Genomic DNA, 21,697 nt, shown 5'->3' with positions numbered 1-21,697 from the left:
ACACCTGGCAAATGCTGGTAGATTTCAGCTGTGGTGGTTAGACAGCCTCTCCCAATAGCCACTTTGGCCAGTTAAAAATCATTTTTAAATTGTAGTTTTATTAAAAGCAGGGTTCAACAATAGAGATGGTCCAATATGTGTGCAAATGTGATCTTAGAATCGAGAAGCTGCACTACTGACAAAAATAGCATTTGCGTGAGTAAAAGAAAGAAAGTGAATACCGAATGAGAGGATAATCACACACGCGTATAGGTGATGTGATTTGTGCGACTGTTTAAAAAGCGTGTGCGCTCCCGTTTCCTGCCGTGAAGCAACAGTGCCTGAAAATGCTACTGCTGCAGTCGGTTTTCTTTGAAATAGACTGAACAAAAAGTGATGCTCATGCACCCACAGTCCTGCTGCTTTCAAAAGCTCCAGATGTTTTTAAAAAATGAGGTTTTGTAAGCAGCAGCCGTTGCCGTTTTCCCTTTAACCATTCTTTAAAAGATTATGGACCTAACGTAAACTGTCACCATGTGCGTGATCATCCTTTCATACTCACACAGTATGATTTACACCTTTCTTTTGCTTATTATTTTTGTTCATATGGTTTAATTATCATTCCCCTTCTAGGGAACTTCAACACTGCGTCTAACCAGAACGCTAGGGGAACACCTCTTTTATACGCGTCTTGAAGCACATGTGAAATCAATCTAATGTAATTAAGCAGGTGTCGTCAGACCAGAGAGTATAAAAGCCTGTACTGAGCATTCAGTATCAACTTCTTTGCTTTCAAGAAGCACGCACGTGAAAATACACCCTCTTTCTGTGAACTTTCATTACTGATTTGCATACACAAAATACAAAAAAACTGACAACTTACTTTTTTATTTTGGTATGGCAGAGAAAAACTTTAAACGTTGTGTGCCTCCATGCCCTCGTTTTATTACGGCTGGTGACTCACATGATTTGTGTTTAGAGTGTTTGGGAGAAGAGCATGCCCTGGCAGCATTTGAGACTGCTGACTGTGGACACTGTGACGTTCTCTCCCGAAAAGAGCTGCGTAGTCGGAGAGAGTTCTTTAATAAAGCTCCCGTGACGCATGCTCCTCGCGGTTCGGGTCCCGCTCGTGCTGAGGCTGAGCGTCGACTTCGGTCGTGGGGTTCGCAGCTAGATCTGGCGGATGAGATGGAGACGGACTCTGTCCTTTCTCTCTCTGGATCCGTGAGATCTAATCCTCCTTCGGGAGCGTCAGAAGCACGCTCTGCGGTTTCTTCTGCACCTCGTGGGAGGGCGGCGTCCTCCGTTTCCGAGGAAACCGAGGCGCCGCAGCAACAAATACAAAGAGGGTCGGGGAATCTGCCGCCCCAGTCAGTGGAATATGAGGAGTTAGTGGAGGTGATTTCACGTGCTGCTGACAGGTTCGAAGTAATAGATTGGCAGCCAGCACGTGAGCAGCAGCAGCTGCGTCTGACAGGAATGCTGGATGAGAGAGAATTACCCAGCAGAGTAGATCCTCCACTAAGGGACCTCCCCTTTTGTCCCGAGCTACATGATGCGGTTTCTAAATCATGGAAAAATCCGTATTCAGCATGGTTAATGACACCAAAAACAGCTATTTATTCAGCAGTTCGTGGGCTAGGGGAAAAGGCATGTACAGTAATGCCAATGATAGAAGAGGACTTAGCACGTCATCGTCGTTCAGATCTAAAATCTGCAAGGGTCCCTCCTTTGTTGTCGAGACCATTAAGAGTAACATCGGGTCTAGTCAGTAAAGCATATATGACGGCTGGTCAGTCTGTTGGATGCCTGCACACCATGTCAGTGCTGCAGGCATATCAGGCTGACCTAATTAAAGAGTGCCTAGATGGTGGGGGAGCAACACCCGAACAGCTTCGAGAAGCTCTTCGGGCGTCAGATCTAGCTTTAAGAGCTACTAAAGAGGCAGCCTCTAGTTTGGGGCGATCTATGGCTACCCTGGTGGCTACTGAGCGGCACCTCTGGCTGACACAAGCAGAAGTGTCAGAAACCGATAGAGCTATTCTTATGGACGATCCAATATCGAGCTCAGGGCTCTTCGGTGACGCCGTCGATCGCGTCGCCGAATCCCTCGACAGAGTTAAAAAACGCTCTAGCTCCCTCGGGGACTTTCTCCCCCCAAGATCAAAAAGTCAGGGGGCTGTTAAAAGACAGCCCCAGCCGTCAACCAGCTCCTCATATCATGAAGTACGAAGGATAAAACAAAGTCCTGACGTGTTGGGAGTCAGGCTTTCCAGGGCCCCCCCTGGACACCGAGAGCACCATTCAGCGCTCTCACTGAACCAGGGTCCGCGGAGAAAGGGAGAGGCCACCTCACCACTTATGTTGGTGGGGGGCTCTGTGTCTCCCGGGGTGGGCGTTCCTCAGTGTCTGAGGGCATTGGGGGCCCCACCCCCTCTGCAGGGGGGTCAAAGAACAACCAGAGGCCAGTCTCGAGAGACTGGTACCCCTAGCACATTTTTTGGCAGCGTGGAACCACCTGCCGATGGTGTCCCAGTGGGTCCTGTTCACAGTAAAACATGGCTACAAAATACAGTTTTGTGCACGCCCACCTCGCTTCAACGGTATTGCACCCATCATAGTGAAGCCAGAACAGGCTCTGGTCATGGAACAGGAAGTACTGGCCTTATTAATAAAAGGCGCAATAGAGCGTGTTCTCCCACTCGACAAAGAGTCAGGGTTTTACAGCCGGTATTTTATAGTTCCCAAAAAGGATGGGGGATTGCGTCCCATATTAGATCTGAGAAATCTAAATCGGGCCGTCGAGGCCCTCAGGTTCAGGATGTTAACCATCAAAAACGTGGTGTCACAAATTCAGTCCGAGGACTGGTTTGTGACGATAGACTTGAAAGACGCATACTTCCATATTTCCATCCTTCCCCAACACAGGAAATACCTGAGGTTCGCTTGCGGGGGCGAAGCGTTCCAGTATCGGGTTCTTCCATTCGGCCTAGCTCTGTCACCTCGAACCTTTACCAAAATAGTCGAAGCGGCACTAGCTCCACTTCGTATGCAGGGGATACGTATCCTAAACTACATAGACGATTGGCTAATTCTAGCTCAGACTCACGATATGGCAGTTCGGCATCGAGATGTCGTTCTCACCCATATCAGAAGGTTGGGGTTTCGGTTAAACACCGCAAGAAGTGTGTTTGTTCCAGCCAGGACGACCATTTCTTTAGGTGTGCTATGGGACTCCATGACGATGCGAGCACGTCTGTCCCCGCCATGAATCGCTTCGATTCAGTCAACCGTACACAGAGTCAAACTAGGCCAGTTCATCACTGTGAAACACTTTCAGAGGTTGTTGGGTCTCATGGCAGCAGCAGCCAGCGTGATTCCGTTCGGTCTGCTGTACATGAGACCCCTGCAGTGGTGGCTCAAATCCAGGGGGTTTTCCCTCAAGGGGAATCCTTTCCGCATGATCAAGGTCTCGCGGCGCTGCCTTCGAGCCTTAAGTATGTGGAAAATACCCTGGTTCCTGTCCCAGGGCCCAGTGTTGGGGGCTGTCTGTCATCGCGTCATGCCTATGACAAATGCTTCTCTGACGGGCTAGGGAGCAACGGGCTTGATCCGCATGATCAAGGTCTCGCGGCGCTGCCTTCGAGCATTAGGTATGTGGAAAATGCCCTGGTTCCTGTCCCAGGGCCTAGTGTTGGGGGCTGTCTGTCATCGCGTCATGCTTATGACAGATGCTTCTCTAACGGGCTGGGGAGCAACCCTGAGGGGGCTTCCCGCAGTGGGACGATGGGGAGAACATCATCATTACTGGCACATAAACTGCCTGGAGATGATGGCCGTGTTTCTGGCCTTAAAACACTTTCTCCCAGATCTAAGGGGCCATCATGTTTTAGTCTGCACGAACAACACATTGGTGGTCGCTTACATCAACCAGCAGGGGGGTCTGAAGTCTCGAATGCTATGCAAACTAGCACATCGGATCCTCCTGTGGGCCCAGAACAAAATCCTGTCCATCAGGGCAATGTATGTCCCGGGCCATCTGAACATGGGAGCAGATCTCCTGTCGAGGCAGGGGGTGAGATCCAGGGAATGGAAACTTCTTCACCCCGAGGTGGTGGAGTCCATTTGGGAAAGATTAAGGAAAGCGCAGGTAGACCTGTTTGCTTCCCAAGAGACCACGCATTGCGTACTATGGTTTTCTCTCTCGCATCCAGCCCCTCTGTGACTGGTTGCCATGGTTCAGACATAGCCGAGGCTACGTCTGTATGCTTTTCCCCCGATCGCTCTGCTCCCAGGAGTCCTGGAGAGGGTCCGTCAAGACTGAGTACAGTTACTGCTGGTAGCCCCGGTTTGGCCTACCAGGATTTGGTTTTCGGACCTCATAGCCCTGCTGGCGGGTCTCTCGTGGGAGATCCCCATCAGCAGGGACCTTCTGTCCCAGGCGGGAGGAATGATACTTCATCCCCTACCCGACCTGTGGAAACTGTGGGTGTGGCCTCTGAGGGGGCCCACCTCATAGAGTATGGACTGTCAACCGAGGTTGCTCAGACCTTTTTAAGCTCCAGGGCTCCCTCCACAAGGAAGCTTTATGCCCTAAAATGGGCTCTCTTTTCAGCTTGGTGCAGAGAACACCAGCTGAACCCAGTCAGCTGCCAGGTAGCCTCAGTGCTGGAATTTCTCCAAGATTGCCTGTCTGCTGGGTTAGCTGCATCCACTCTGAGAGTGTACGTGTCAGCTATAGCGGCCTACCGTTCTCCCCTAGATGATGAGTCACTAGGACAGGATCCGCTAATTCGTCGCTTCCATCGTGGAGCCATAAGGCTAAGGCCTGTCAGCACACACAGGGTACCGACATGGGATTTAACATTGGTGCTCGAGGGCATCTCTGTTCCCCCATTTGAGCCACTGCAGGAGGCGTCAGATAAGTTTCTGACACTAAAAACAGCTTTCTTATTGGCTATTTCTTCCTTAAAAAGGGTTGGTGACCTCCAGGCTTTGTCGGTTGCACCTTCATTTCTGGAGTTTGCTCCAGGCATGTCCAAAGCCTTTCTTTATCCCAGACCGGGGTACGTGCCTAAGGTGCCCACTCATGTGGCGAGACCTGCTGTGCTACAGGCCTTTCACCCGCCCCCATTTCAGTCGTCGGACCAAGAGAAGTTAAACTTACTCTGCCCAGTTAGAGCTCTGAATACATATGTTAACCGGGTTATCAACTGGAGAAAGAGTGAACAGTTACTGGTCTGCTTCGGACCCTCAAAAAGGGGGAGTCCGCCAAATAAGCAGACAATAAGTAATTGGATAGTTGAGACTATCTCATTTACCTATCAGGCTGCTGGACGCCCTGTACCTAAATTTGTTAAGGCCCACTCCACAAGGGCTGTCGGGGCCTCCAAAGCTTCAATTTTGGGCTCAGCCCTTTCTGACATTTGTTTGGCGGCAGGATGGTCGACTCCACATACATTTGTGCGTCACTATCAACTCGATGTAGACCCCTCACCAGGGTCCTCTATTCTCACTGCGTAGTGTGCGTTCACAGTCAGCAGTGAGTCTGGCCTAGTGGGTATTGCGTTCCCCTAGCGTTCTGGTTAGACGCAGTGTTGAAGTTCCCTAGAAGGGGAACGTCTCGGGTTACGTATGTAACCATAGTTCCCCGAGAGGGAACGAGACACTGCGTATTCCGCCATACTCTCTTCTGCCTGTTACTTCTTTCAAGCAAATTCGAAGTTGATACTGAATGCTCAGTACAGGCTTTTATACTCTCTGGTCTGACGACACCTGCTTAATTACATTAGATTGATTTCACATGTGCTTCAAGACGCGTATAAAAGAGGTGTTCCCCTAGCGTTCTGGTTAGACGCAGTGTCTCGTTCCCTCTCGGGGAACTATGGTTACATACGTAACCCGAGACGTTTTTAAAATAATATTGCTTTAAAAGGAGATTAACTCTCCATTTATATCTAGTTAACTGGTAATTTGAGAGACCTTTAGCCAGGACAGATTACTGTGCATAGTTTTAGAGTATAATTATTATTTTTTTTTATCTTCAACCGTTTATTATTATTTTTTATACAAGAAATATTTTTTAAATGTCAATTGTTTTTTTATGTATACAGCTAAACTTGGCTTGTTTTGACTCATTTAAAATGTGTGGCTAAGAAATAAGTATTTACAGGGCTCGAAGTTAACTTTTTAACTTTTTTACCCAACTTCAAATATTTAGGAGCACCAGAAAAAATTTAGGAGCACCCACCAAAAATGATTGAGCACCACTGCATATTGTTTTTTAAGATATTTATTGTATTTGAAAACAACATCAATTAGAACTAACAAAAAACAGAATCATTTATTTAATAATGCTGTGATGACTTGATATTTGTGTGCAATAATTCCAAAATGAATGTCTAATAATTATTAAATATTAATGATGACAATAATACTAATAATGAATTAAATTTCTCATTATCATGCTGCCTTGAATGTGCTTGAATGCAAGTTTTCTGTTATAAAAAGTCTGTTACTTTATATATTTTATATATCTATGGTTTGCATGAAACAAAAATGAAGCATGTCAGTAAGAAATATACAGTTTGCACTATTGTTCAATTTAATAAATAATATTTCTGCCACAAAACAAACAAAAGACTATAATAAATCATTCAAATCAATGCTGAAAGATGCAAAACAGTTTATTAGTTAGTAACAAAATAAAAAAAATATATATACATTCAAGAAAGAATGGACAAAAGAAAAGAAGAAAAGTCTCATTTCTACCACTCTGTAAAAGTTTTGGTTTCGGTTTGTGTCATTTTAAATGCTCAGTCTCGTTATGAGCTGATTTATATTTTTCTGTGTTTGTGAAAAGCAGGCGAGTCAGTCGGCACAATATATGACAAGAGCAGAGATCACCATCCATGATCACCAGCGCAATATCGTTCTTTCTGTAGATGTATAAAGTGATTCCAGCACCTTCTCCAAAAACACTCGATTTTGGCTGGTGAATCAACATTCACCACTTGTCGTGATTGCTGCATCTGTAACTTATTTGCAACTTTAGATGAGGTTTGCAAATCTGTGTACTTTTTACTCTCCAACCATTTGCATTTCCCGCGGACCCAAAAGCTCCCTATCTTCTGACAGCAGGATGCCTTCAGTGATTGACAGCTAAAATGAACCAATATAGTGGCAGGGAAGAGTAATTCAACACCCCTTTACAAAAAAAAATGAAAACAGATCGCACTACAACCATTATATGGTCGCACAAATGCTCCCAAATATATTATGAGGTCTCATAGATTAAATTCTGGGCACAAATGACTAATGACTAAATGAACGTGACTAAAATGGTTGCAATTTCGAGCCCTGATTTATATATTTATATAAATAATAATAATAATAATAATAATTATATATATATATATATATATATATATATATATATATATATATATATATATATATATATAAATATATATATAAATAAATTTGTTAAATCCTTAGTGTCAAGCCCTGAAAAGTCAGTGAAATAAAAACTAATTGCAATGCAACACTATGAAACTATAATCCATTTGCTCGTGCTCATTAAGCAAGTTCATACTCAACTACAAAAAAAAAGTAAAATGTGATGAGGAGGCATGTGTACAGAACACAAAGTCTAAATCAAGTAATCTTAAAGTCAAATTTATGCATCAAAAATATGTTTCCCAACAATAAAATTGTGGCTAGTGAAAATGGCGTGTGGCTAGTAATGTTGGCAATCTACTAGCCAGAGTGGCTGGTGATCAAAAAAGTTCATGTCAAGCCCTGATTATAAGATTTTACTCATGTTTTTATGTAAAGTCAACCAATTGCTTTTTACTGTATATGTGTATAGTTACATATTCAATATATCTATTTAAAAAAATCTTCAATTTTGTGTATTTTGTGAGTGATGCCCACATAGTGTAGATTTTTGCAGAGTGCCTGTCCTGCTCTATTTGCTAATGCAGTGATCTGGACAGTTTTTGGCTGTAAACCAGCAGTTGCATAACTGTATAGTCATAAAACAGCAGGGTGCTTATTGTACTGCATTTTTTGTCGCTCAAGCTTCCACGTCTGCTAACGACAGACAAGCCAGTGTGGCTCATGGAGAGGAAGTTTGAGCAGACAAAACCCTACACTGCGTCTCAATCCAGCGGCCGCTCACTCGCTCACCCACCGCGATCAAACACATTACCCTGCTGTCCCGTCTGAGATACACCAGACTCACATTTAACAGCATTAGATCTGGGAGGATGTACAAACTGCATGCAGAAATAATAATAAAAATCTTTATTGCTTCATATAAATCAAAATTAATTTTTAAACTCGAACGCAATCATTTTGAGAGGGATTTTCTAATACATTTTGTCAGCCTGTAAAAGTATCTTCAACACCTTCATGAATTACAGCACTTATTGCACTTTCAGCAAGACAGATTACGCTGTATTTAAGAGGCACTAACTGTGTTGTGTTGCACTAGGCAGCTTATACTGACACCTAGCGGTGTGGATGAAGTGTCATGCAACAGGTTTTGATTATTGGTGCTTTTCAGGTATTGATGAAATTGTAGAAATGTTATATTCACATTAAGCTATGAATTATTTTTTCAGTGAGCTGATGTGTCCAATAACAGGGTGGAGACTGATAGTGTGTCATTTTCAGCTTGTCATATTTTGCTCAAATGGCAGATACAAAGAAAAAAATTAGGTGCATTTGCTATACAGTTGAAGTCAGAATTATTACACCCCCTCAATATTTAGCCCCCCTGTTTATTTTTTCCCCAATTTCTGTTTAACAAAGATAAGTTAACATAATAGTTTTAATAACTCATTTCTAAATGAGTTAGATTTTTAAATGAGTAGAGATTACAAAATAAAGATCAGATTTGATAGACAAGACCCACAGAACCATCAAGATTTTACACACTGTTGAAGTCTTTGAAACATTAACACCTGAACAATGCATGTGACTTTATTCTCCATGTGAGAGGCATCTTTATGCTGCAATCACCAAAAAAAAAAAAAAGACTTTTATATAAAGTATTAAATACTTTTCAGTAGTTCAGCGCTTTGTTCTTGTGTTATTTCATTGCTATTACATATAACTTTTTTTTTTTCAGATTTGTTTTGTTTTATTTTTATTTTGTTTTGTTTTTACCAAAATGAAAATGAAAAATTTTTCCCAGGAAAGGAAAAAAAAAAAAAGAAAACTTGACGTGTTCAGTACTTGTTTTCCTCACTGTATATGCATACATACACACGTTTACAGATCATAGGGTCTTTTCAAAGTGTGTGAGAAATGAGTAAATGTGTATTAGCCAAGCGAGCATCACTGAACTCTATACGCTTCCAAACGCTGCTCTCATTGTTGCATTATCTCCAGTATTCACTGTATGTATGGCAGGTTCATTACTAAAGCCACTTACAGTAATCTCATCCATCTTTTAATTTTTTCCCCGCTTCTTAATTTTTTACCCCTCCCCTCTCTTTCTCTCTCCCTCACTCTCTCTCTCTTTCTTGAGACTGGTTTTTGATTAAATAAAAAGCCGAAGGGATGGATATGGCTGTTAATTGCATGGGGCTGAATCAACACAGAGGAGAGGTCATTAAACCCGGCCGCTGCGTTTGTCTGACTGCGTTTCCCCCCCGTCTGTTGTGCAAATTCTGCCTTTAATTTAACTTTCAGTGTTGGGTTGCTCCAGTCCACCAGAAATAATCTTCCCCTTCATCTCCAAAGCGCTGTTTCCCCTCCCTGCTCTTATTGTGCAGTCACGTACAGCCATTGTCCAACGACCAAACTTCAATTAAAAGAGGACCAATATATCTGGGCATTCATCAACTGATTCATTATTCGGCAATCCGTCTTCCATCATGGTTATTTGGATAGGTTGATTAATCTCTCTGTCATGCATCTATAAAGATATATGATGATTACATATAAAAAAAAATAGTCAAATTAAATAAAACCATCATCAAGGCATCACTGGAGTCTCATAAAGATTTGGTTGCAGTCTAAAATAATATGGAGAGTGCAATTTACAGATATCCTACAAAAACAATGTCATAAACATTATAGTCAGGTAAGACTTATTTTATAGAAAATTTGGCTTTGCACCAGGCGTTTTAAGAAATAAGAGTGATGTTTAAGTTGCATTTATGGAAGCTTGCTTCCACTATAAACAATAAAGGTATTTGCAACTTAGCGGGAACAAAGTAACACTTTTTGGATTTGGCCAAATAAAGAACAAAGTAATGGGGTAAGACAAACCCTATTTTTTTTTACCAGCAACACACAAGCTTCTCCTACAAATAAGCACTGAAAGTATGACCGCCGGACCTATGGTTTCTGTGCAGTATTGCCAAAAGTGCCAGAAGTAAAAATGTTAGTATTTACCTCACCTGTGGGGCAAGTAACAGACAGAGGGTTAGTTGTAACACGTGCTTAAAAAGTCAGATTTCACACAATGAATTTAAGTTCAGTTTACTTTAAATAGTATATTTCCTCAGTACGTAACTCATAGTACAGCATGTTTATTTATTTATTATTAGATAAACACATTTGGATGCATTTGCATTATTATCCATTATCATACAATGCATTTATTTGCATTATTAGCACAAAAATTATCTTTTCTATTAAAAAAATATTTTCTATTAAAAAACTTCCTTATTTAAAGAGTTCTCATCATTACACTCATAATTAAAAAAATACTTTTGTTGCTTTGGTGTGTTTTCCCCAAAACTGGCTAGCAGTAACTGTGTGTGTTTTTTACATCTTTGAAAATGGTTCCATCTTTTAGCCTAGAAGACGGTAATCACAACAATATAAGTTTTTACATCCATACTTTCACAGATTTGTTTTAAAAAGACAAAAAAATGTAATAACAATTTTAATTAATAAAATATTTTTATGCTGCAAAAATGGTTTCTCCTGTGTTTCTCATCCAAATTTCACTGAACTTTTACAACAATTGGCTGGAAGATGTTTGCCGATACTGCGGTGAAAACCTCGAAAGCATGCCATTGTTAACCCTGAGCAAATACCTTAAAACTCTGTGTTACATTTTACCCCGGTGTTACTTTGTGCTCCGCGCTCCCTTATTATCACCAGATTCAAGTCTGAAGTCAAGTCTATCAAGTCTCATTGACTTTATATTGCACATATTTAAAAAGTCAATTATGTTGACTTTATATTTGTAGTTTACAAATTTGTAGATCAGTTTTAAGTAAAGTCAACTATTGTGTTAAACACTCACAGTTGCGATGACAAGAAATTAAGTAAAAAATGTTCTATTAAGTTAATATTTTGAAAAACGAACTCCTGTTTCATACTGCAAGCGCGAGCAGAGCGTGTTTTTTCAGCATCAAAGCTATTAGATAAGAGCAGTCATACTAAATGTAGAAGCAGCGTGTTAGCGCAAGGCGTTAGCAAACACATTGAATGACAGTAAAAAGTAGCAGATGTACCCAATAAATGTTCAACCAAATGAACTTTTAAAATTGGCAACAAATACTTACAGTGTTTGAGCCCAAACTGCAAAACCAAATTTAAAACAATTTTAGTATTTGTTTTGCTTAGGTTGCACACTAGTTTGTTCATGTCTAAATATCATTCTAACTATATTGTATTTATATTATTATAACTATAGGCCTACAACATCCTGACAATCAAAAACAAAATGACATGATATGACAGGGGATTGTCTTCTGACCGAGTGCACCTTCTTTAGGATCAATATACTGTAATTTGTAAAATCAAGACTAGGTTAAGGAAACAACATAGGAGGAAGTTGCTGCGGGCCTTGGTGCAGATGAAAAGGAAAAAAAGTGTACTATATAGATAGTACTATATATAGATAGATAAATAGGTAGATACAGAGATAGATTGATCTGTGCAAAAGCTGCTCATGCTCTGCTGGCGTTTGCAGTGTGAAACAGACGCAAGACTTCTAAAATTGTACTGTACAGACGATCTCAAAATTAAGTTAAACCTTAATTACATCTGAAACATTTTAATGTCAAATAAAAAAAAAAAATCACAACCGAGTTCACAAAATTCAAGTTCACAAAGCAAAATTCTGATACATACTCCATGTTAACATCTCAATAATAATCTACAGTTCAATTCACAAACCAAAAAAAGGGATTGAGATACCTCAATTCATTAAAAAAAAAAATCTTCATCTGATTTTCAATGTAAAAATTCTCGATATAATTTATTTATTCTCATTAACATCTTACAAATATAATTCACCCCAAAACAAACATTTTCAGTTAATTTACTCATCCACAGGCCATCCAAGATGTAAGTGACTTATTTTTTCAGCAGAACATTAAAGAAGTTTTTTTGAATCCATATATTGAAACTCAGTGGGTGCTATCGATTTGATATTAAAAAAAAAAACAAAAAAACAATTGAGTCAAGACATGATTACTACCAGTGACTCCTGACAATGCACTTACATTTAGTCTAATGAAGCAAATGATCACTCAATGTATCTCACTGAACATTATTTACAACTTTATGATCTGTTATTCAAAGCCTTACACCATGTACAAGAGGCTCTGAAGTATGCACTAAAGAGCATAACGTCTCGTAAGTTGACCCTTTTTTTTCTGTAATTTTTTGTTCCTACTAAAGATGTCAATGGCTGCTTGTTTCCAACATTCCTCAATACCTTGTTTTGAGTTCAAAAACAAAAAAAAAAATCATAAAAGCTTAGACCCACTTGTGCATGAGTAAATGTTGAGGAATTTTTGGGTTAACTATCCCTTTAAATAGAAATGAAAACTTCAATGAATCCTTATGTTTTGTTTTTTTAAGCAGATTCAGTCCTTATAACTGCTCACTTTGCGCTGGTTTTGCTTACTTGATGCTAATTGTATCATATAAGGGAATTTAGGTTGAGTCACAGCACAGTGTTTATGCGGTGCATGTTGGCTTCATCAGACACAAGTGTTTTCGATGGTCTACACAGAGGGTCAGAGATATTTTGCTGATGGTGAACTGTGAGCTGTAGAAGCCGCTTCATTGTTTGAGGAGTCTAAAGGAAAGCATTGTGTTCAACATGTGTTTCTGATGAAGAGCTGCAGAAACAAAGTGAGACTGACACAAGCATGAAGAGAGGGAAAGGCACGTTGCAGAAATTTCCTTCAGCAGAATTCTTTTTTGTCTTCATAACTGTATGGCAACACAAGAGCATTTCTTGTTCTCTCTGTTGAGAGACCTTTCAGATCGGATTTTTCATACTGAAGTGTATTTCTCTTCAAATGAAGCAGTGACATTGGAAATTAATTGAGTCAAGAACACCATGGAAAATTGGGTATTTTTGCAAATCTTTGGTAGTATTTAGATTTGATGTCAGTCATTTTCATTACTGTGGAACTTTTAAAAAAACCTAAACTAAAAGCAAAACTCAATCAATTAGATTTGATTAAAAATTGCACTATGATAAGCTTTTTAAAATATTATTTAAACATGCAAATAAGACATTATTCCATTAAAATGTACAATTCTAGCATAAACAATTTACAATTGGATGAGGTCAGGTTGAAAATTGTTTCTTTTTTTTGGTATATTTGAGTCAGGTTTTAACCATAGACTGCAAAAGATATGTACGTAGTATCCGTGACCACCCATAGGTTTCTGAAGAGCGCAAATGAAGCTACAAGTAGGTGAAGCCAACCGTCGCCATTTTGTTCACGCGTCATTACACTGGCCGGGGTTGAGCAAAAAAGGGCAGAGCGTGAGTGGAGCTACAGAAACTTGCTAGCATTTTGCTTAGATGGCCTATTCTTTGCGAGAAATGCTTAATACTTCATTATCTGTGACTCATTTGTGTTCTGACCACATGTGTGTGGCTGTATACTTTATCAATAAAGTGTTTAGTCTTTAAAAAAACACTGTTGTAATACATTGAGCCACTAAACATTTCTTTAATGACGTTTTCCACATAGGAGGAAAACCCTAATAACTACCAAATACTTCAAATATTGTCTGTGTAAGTAAACAGAAGGCTATATATTAGGGATGTAACGGTATTGTAAATACCGTCTTACCGCAATATTAATTTTTTTCGATATTACCGTAGTCGCATGACTCGGTAAAACTATAGGTCTTCTGAGAAAATTTGCTTAGGCGAATGAAGCGAACGGGAGGTACCGGAAACTACAATTCCCATTAGCCCAGGCTTGGCCATAATCCCTTGCGGTCTGTTGTCGCTACAGATCCAGTAATGCGGAAATGGAGTGTGCTGCTAGAAGCGGGGATCAAAAAGAGCTGGAAAAGAGCTGTTGTCGCCGCGTGCGAACTGAATAGTGGTGTTGTCGCGCGAGTTCTTATCAGCTGTGTTGTCGCGCGAGTTCGTATCAGCTGTGTTGTCGCGCGCGTACTGAATAGCGGTGTTGTCGCGCAAGTTCTTATCAGCTGTGTTGTCGCGCGAGTTCTTATCAGCTGTGTTGTAGCGCGCGTACTGAATAGCGGTGTTGTCGCGCAAGTTCTTATCAGCTGTGTTGTCGTGCGCGTACTGAATAGCGGTGTTGTCGCGCGAGTTCTTATCAGCTGTGTTGTCGTGCGCGTACTGAATAGCGGTGTTGTCGCGCAAGTTCTTATCAGCTGTGTTGTCGCGCGAGTTCTTATCAGCTGTGTTGTAGCGCGCGTAATGAATAGCGGTGTTGTCGCGCAAGTTCTTATCAGCTGTGTTGTCGTGCGCGTACTGAATAGCGGTGTTGTCGTGCGCGTACTGAATAGCGGTGTTGTCGCGCGAGTTCTTATCAGCTGTGTTGTCGTGCGCGTACTGAATAGCAGTGTTGTCGCGCGAGTTCTTATCAGCTGTGTTGTCGCGCGCGTACTGAATAGCGGTGTTGTCGCGCGAGTTCTTATCAGCTGTGTTGTCGCGCGCGTACTGTAAAGCGGGGACGGAGGGTATGTCGCATCGAGGGGGCACTTTTGACCATTTTGGAAGGGAACTTTCTATCCAAGACTAAAAAGGGCATGTGCACTGCACAGGTTGAGCACTGTGTGTGCACGTGCCTGCAAGTTGGGGAATACGACTAATCAGTCATGGGGACTGCAGAAACACAGCACACTGTTCAGATTGATGCAGACATGAGATCTCTATCTCACTCATGGTTTGTCCTCTCAAGTGGGGGAAAGACAATGCACAACGTTCCCCACTGCTGTCAACCTGGGCCAAGTCATATCTCTCTTGTCCCAGAAACCTCATTCCCAAATGAGAGGGTTTTTTTCTGTTGCAGGGGACATTGTAAATGCCCAGAGATACCAGCTTTTACCAGATTATATTTATATGATAATTTTCCTTTAAACCCATCTCTATCTAAGTGAGTGAGTGATTAAATGTTGAATGTGATGAGTTTTCAACACTACTAAATTGAAACTTTATTTTTTTACATGGTTTAATATTTTTTTGTTATTAAAATTGAAGTTCCTGTTTTAAAGCTTACAGATAGATGGCTAATTTGTATGTCATTGACACTTTTGGCACTTTTTTGGAGTATTTTCATAAGTTTTGTTTTTTCCTGTAAATGATTCAATAAATACCGTACCGTGACATTCATACCGAGGTATTACCGTACCGTGAAATTCTGATACCGTTACATCCCTACTATATATGAAATCCAGACATAAAACTATACGATAATGTTTCAGATGACTGCTTACAGCTAATCAATCTGTCAGATTTTGGAGTGCTTTTCAGTTCTAAAGAAAAATATAAATGATAAATGATCTTAAATAAAACAAATACTTTTATAGATGTGGTATAAGTATGTAATTTCACTCACCTTGGAAATGGAGGCAACTTGAATGGTTTGTGAGCACAATAAATTGCACACAGCAAACCATATCATCTGATAATTGTAAGAAATAATTAGGCAATTGACTGTGTAAAGCCACACAAAACAAAACAAAAATACAATATTTATGCTGAGTTCAGCGGCTAATCAGCCAGAATGACATGACGGTGTGACCAGCGAGACCTAGCTGTCACTTAAGTGGCCACGCCCTTAATTATGCAGACTTAAAATAATTTAATAAAAACAAAACAGATGAGTTATAGAAAAATTTACCCCCCCTCACAGTCATAAAAAAGGTATTATTAGCTAAATACACCAAAAGCATCTTTTGTCCCAGGCTGTAAACATGTTTTTATTAGCTGTAAAATTGGCCAATTTAGCATTGCAGTCAGTGAATATTTGGACTTCCTGGAGCCAGCCCCCAAAGGCGAGTCGATGAATTGCAGTTTCAGTTACTTCTGTATTGGCTTCATGAGGGAGAGCAGGGGGTTGCCGCTTGGTTTTACTAGAATATCACTCTTTTGCAGAATGAATAATATATATTTCCACCAAAATTACATATGAAGAAATATCTCTGCAAAATACTTCTGATATAAAATAGATCAGCAGCAAAAGAAACATTTAGAAGTGTATTTTAGAAAATTCCTGTTCATTTGATTGACAATGAAAAGCCAAAAAAGCTTCATAATTGAAAGGTGCATGAAAAAAAGTGGGATTTGCCTGATGAAATGATGCCACTTCCTGAAAGTCCAGACTAAATAGTTCATCAGAAGCCAATATACCTGTTATTGGAAGTAAATTGAACATAAGTGCAGAAGCGAGTCCATAAGGAGCCATTTTCAGTCCTGCATGTTCTGTTCAAGCTTCATTGTGCAAGTTAAACAAATCCAGACCCAATCGAATCCATCATCATCTGCCAACCTGAGCCGCTTTAAATGAAATACACATTTCACTCTTATTTTAAATCATTTTCTTCTCGTATGTATTTCTTGTAATAAGCTGCCTTGTGTGCAGAGTAATTGTAAGCACATTTCTGTGATGGATCGTGTTGAATCTGCACATGTACAGTACATGTCAGGGCTTCGGTTTGGTTGAATACAGTATATACAGTATCTTGTGTGGTCAAGCATATCTTTACACAGAGTGCTGTGATCTTTACACCAACATGGATTATTGTCCTGATTACTGTCTGCATGGGTTTAAGCGTGCATTTTTGACATGGAGTAAAATAGGTTTCTCTTCTTGAATGTACTACAATGTAAAAATGTCAGAAAATACAGATTTGAAAAATAAAGAATATCCGTTTAAGCATTGACAACTTTTTATTTTTATTTTGAGCATTATAAACTCTAGATGATGGATAATAAAGCCCAAAGTGTCTTCCTTCCAAGGATACATAAACTTTGAATGTAGACCAAAATATTCAGCAACTTAATGTTTTAATTTGAGAAGATCATTTTTGAGAAAATGCCTGATGGTGAGGGAAAGGATGACACCGATACAGTCTCAGAAAACTTTTACAGAAATCTCATTTGGCATGCTATCTTAATCAAATTTGAAACAAACTCACGAAACACGTGGCTTTCAAGTCATTTTTTTCTAGGTCATTACATTTTTTTTTTACATGTTTTTCTGTGTTTGTATATGGAAAAAATAAATATTGAACACAATTCTATTCTTTTTCTCATGACTTGGTAAAGTATAACTTTTTATATTTTTGAGCATGAAACGTTTCACAGTAAACTTTACCACAGTAAAGCTAAAAGTGCCTTCTTCCCAATGCCTAGTTTGTGTTTGTAACTTACTGGAGTCAGGAACTGTTACTATTTAAAATTTAGATAGGTGTAAGTCCCCAAAAGTGAGTGCTGGGTTACAGGTTAATTGCAATAACCAATATTGCAAAATAGATTTTTGTTCATGTGATGTTATTTGATTTTATTGCTTGACTGGCTGTCACTTTTGATCCATTGAATGCATCCTTATAAATCATTCATTTATTAATTTTCCTTCGGCTTAGTCTATTTTAGAGGTCGCCACAGTGGAATGAACCCCCAACTATTCCAATTTAGTTTATTAAATTCAGATGCAAACCACACAGAAATGCCAACTGGCCCAGCGGGAACTCGAACCAGCGACCTTGTTGCTGTGAGAAGACAGTGCTAACCACTGAAAGAAATAAAATAAAAAAATACTACACAAATCTCAAAGTTTTGATATATGTATTTTTATTTTAAAAAAATGTTAAAAAGTTTGTTAATTACATTTTTGTTCATGATTTCATGTTTTTTTATGTTTTTGCAACTAATTGCAAAATGTAGTGCTGCATATTACTTAATGTATAGATATGGATAACAACATGTTAAGGGGATTAGAAAAAATTATTTAGATTTTTAATAATAAAATATATTTTGCTAATGAGCTGATATTGATTAAAGACATTCAATTAATGTTTGCACATTTATAACAGTAAAAACTGGCCTGTTTGATTTCAAAGCTCAGAAAGAATGCATTAAATGGCAACACAAATAATAGATTACTTTGAGATTTGGTTAATTCAGTTTCTTTTCGGCTTAGTCGGTTTATTATTCAGGGCTCGCCCCAGTAGAACCAACTTCCAACTTATCCAGCATATGTTTTATACAGTGGATGCCCTTCCAGCCACAACCCAACATTGGAAAACACCCATACACTCTTGCATTCACACACATATATTACAGCCAATTTAGCGTATTCAATTCACCTGTAACACAGGTCTTTGGACTGTGGGGGAAACCGGCAAACTCCACAGAGAAATGCCAACTCACTTAGCCAGGGTTTGAACCAGGGACCTTCTTGCTGTGAGGCGATCATGCTACTCACTGTGCCACCGTAACGCCGATTTGGTTTAAGTTTCATGATTAACATGTAGGTTAATGTAAGATTTATATAAATATATAGACCAAGGCCTTCCTATTTTTGCATAAAATTAGAAAAATAATTTGGAGTATCAAAGCTACAGAAACCATTGTAGCTTAAACACAGCAAACACAAGAGAAGACTATTTTATTTTAATTTTATTATATTTTATTTTCAAATTTTAATTGGTCAGATATAATGCACAAAAAAATCATAATTATTATTAAATACTGTCATCTAACTTATTGTAAACTGCTTTTTTATAAATCAACACTTTATTAATCAAACACAAACTGTTGTGATGGTGCTTTAGTGTTTGTTCTGTGGGATGTGATGCAGTTCAGTGTGTATTTGAGACACGATTTCTGAAGACAGTTGAGCTTTCACTGTAGAAGGACAAGATGTAGAGAGAGAAACTTAAGTCCTGTAGATCTGGTGACTCACCAGAGAGTGTGTGTGTGTGCGTGTGTGTGTGTACAGTACATGTGCACATATCCCGCAAAGTGATCCTGAAACCACAGGTCGTGCTCAACCTTTGCTATTAGTGAAATCCAAACAGAGAGATGCGCTCCATTGAGAACCGTTCTCATTAAGGAAACCAAAAGAACCGGACTAATATATTATATTACGCTTGGAATAAACCCACTCTCTCCACAGAACAGTTCCCCTAGTCTCTAAGATACACATTTGCATTTGGTTTGATTAGCCTGGCCGGACGCATTAAGTGTAAGCAGTCATCCAGTTTGGTTTGGAGGAGTTTTGTGAGTAATGATGAGAAGAGCATTACTGGTAAATGCTTCTCAAATTCTGTGAACTAGTGTTAGATGATCCACTAAAATATATTTGCAATTGACATACAGCTTGGTGTATTTATTAAATAGTGAAGTCTGTGATTTATTTCTTTTAAATAAAATAAATATATACACATTTCTATAAAGTAAAAAAGGACGAGAGTTTCAGAGTCAAGTATGGTTCCTGTACAAGTGAGCAGCTTATGAGCCAATGTTTCATACACTTCATAAGAAAATCGGTTGTCTGCAAGATGAGCTTTAAAGGCTCATTGCATTCTCAGATTAAAGAAAGGTTTAGTTTTACAGTAAAATAGTTGTTTGTAAAGTAAATGACCAAATATTATGTTTCTTAATTCATCTATATAGTTTAAATTGCATAGTGAAAAATGACATTAGTTTTTACAGTTATCATCATCATTATCAATATTACTAGTAGTAGTACGTATAGTAGCCCTAATCAAGCCTAGTAAACAGATAGATCAATAAATTCTAGGAAATTATAGAATTATTATTATTAATACTACTACCAAATATGCCTTATCCCAACAAATAATAATAATAATAATAATAACAACAACAACAACTGTAATAGTAGTAGCAGCAGCTTGGTGTAAAACAAAAACGCTATAAAACATTTTTAAATAAGTAATGCAAGTTTAATTAGTTTTTTTGAAGTTATTGTATTATAATTATTCTTAATTTTTTATCAGATCACATTGGCAAGTCGCACTTTATATTATTTGGCTTTAACCACTACTGTAGTAGTGTACAAGTACTTCAAAAAATAAAGACAATACTTATTCTGTTCATATTTTATTGCACAATACCTCTGGTACTACTGAGGTGGTATAACGTTAGGCACAGGTTAATTAGGGTAAATTAAGGTGTATTGGATGGATTATTGTACTCACCGGCCACTTTATTAGGTACACCTTACTAACACCAGGTTGGACTCCCTTTTGCCTTTAGAGCTGCCTTAATCCTACTTGGCATAAATTCAACAAGGTACTGGAAAACTCCTCAGAGATTTTGGTCCAACATGATAGCATCACAGTTGCTGCAGATTTGATGGTTGCACATGCATTATGCAAATCTCCAATTCCACCACATTCCAAAGGTGCTCTATTGGATTGAGTTCTGGTGACTGTGGAGGCCTTTTAAATACAGTAAACTCATTATCAATTTCAAGAAACCAGTCTAAGATGACTTAAACTTTATGACATGGCGTGTTATCCTGCTGGAAGTAGTCATCAGTAGTGGGTTAGACTGTGTTGATAAAGGGATGGACTTGGTCAGCAACAATACTCATTGGCTGATTAGAAATTCAAGCCGTTGGAAAGGTTTACCTAATAAAGTGGCCATAAATGGTGAGTGTAAATGTAGTAACAGAAATTTATTACAGGTGCAAATTTTTTAATAGAACTATGTACACTATAACAACATGCATGTACCTAAGAAGTGCATTGTACCAAGTGATATATTTAAATAAGTACATAATAGTTAAGTCCATATTAAGACCCATTTTCAGGTCTAACAACAACAACAACAAGCTGTCACTTTATAATGACTTCTTCTAATACACCAAGGGATGTTCTCTCTCTTAGAACAGTCAATCCAGCTGTATGAACTGAACTACTTGGAAAAACAATTGAAAAATGTCCTCCACCGACCTCTGTCGACCCCTGCATTAATAAAACAGACACTTTGTCTTCTGTTTGGCATCTCGGTGACTTCTGCAAGAGAAGAGAAGCTGAATTTTCACTAAGTTTCAAGGCCAGTGCTGTTTTCACACCGAGGTCATTAATCTGAGATTTTCATCACAGCTGGCGACCCCTTCACCTCCATTATAATGCGCTCTTTGTAATTTCATAGTTAATATTCAATAGCCACTTGTCCTCTGTTGCTGAATTGTGAGAATATCTGCACATCGTTTGTCTCACAGAAAGAATTTGCTCATGAGAAAACCCTAAAGTGCACAGATGCTGGTGTGTACAGATGTTAGAGAATGTGTTTTGGTGTGCTGTTGTTCCATAAGTGAAGTAAGAGTGGCATATATGGAGAAGCCCCTCCACCCTTTTGAGAATCAGCCAATAGTGTTTTGCTCGTAAGTTGCATCTGACTCATGACTGGCTCACACAGTCTTTAATAGCATTGCTGAGTCTAACCATTGAAAATGCAGCATTCAGCATACAATTCAGATGA

At 39.2% G+C, this 21,697-nt stretch overlaps 1 protein-coding gene and 1 long non-coding RNA gene across 3 annotated transcripts in view; both read left to right on the top strand.

Annotated features, from left to right (window-relative positions):
- Window positions 1–8,208, top strand: part of LOC147841782 (uncharacterized) — a 168,823-nt gene extending 160,615 nt beyond the window's left edge. Inside the window, exons 2-3 of the mRNA XM_088651130.1 lie at window positions 418–3,819; window positions 8,062–8,208. Of these exons, the coding sequence (XP_088507256.1) occupies window positions 877–3,819; window positions 8,062–8,208 (3,090 nt within the window). The 5' untranslated portion in view covers window positions 418–876. The remainder of the gene's footprint in view (window positions 1–417; window positions 3,820–8,061) is intronic.
- The window catches only part of LOC137496650 (uncharacterized), a 131,141-nt gene that overhangs the window by 92,573 nt on the left and 16,871 nt on the right, over window positions 1–21,697 (top strand). The window lies entirely within an intron of this gene.

Source organism: Danio rerio, chromosome 11 (assembly GCF_052040795.2).
Source record: "Danio rerio strain M-AB ecotype USA chromosome 11, GRCz13ab, whole genome shotgun sequence".
NCBI classification, from domain to species: domain Eukaryota; kingdom Metazoa; phylum Chordata; class Actinopteri; order Cypriniformes; family Danionidae; genus Danio; species Danio rerio.
The sequence above is the reverse complement of the archived record's forward strand: the minus strand, read 5'-3'. Positions and strand labels throughout refer to the sequence as shown.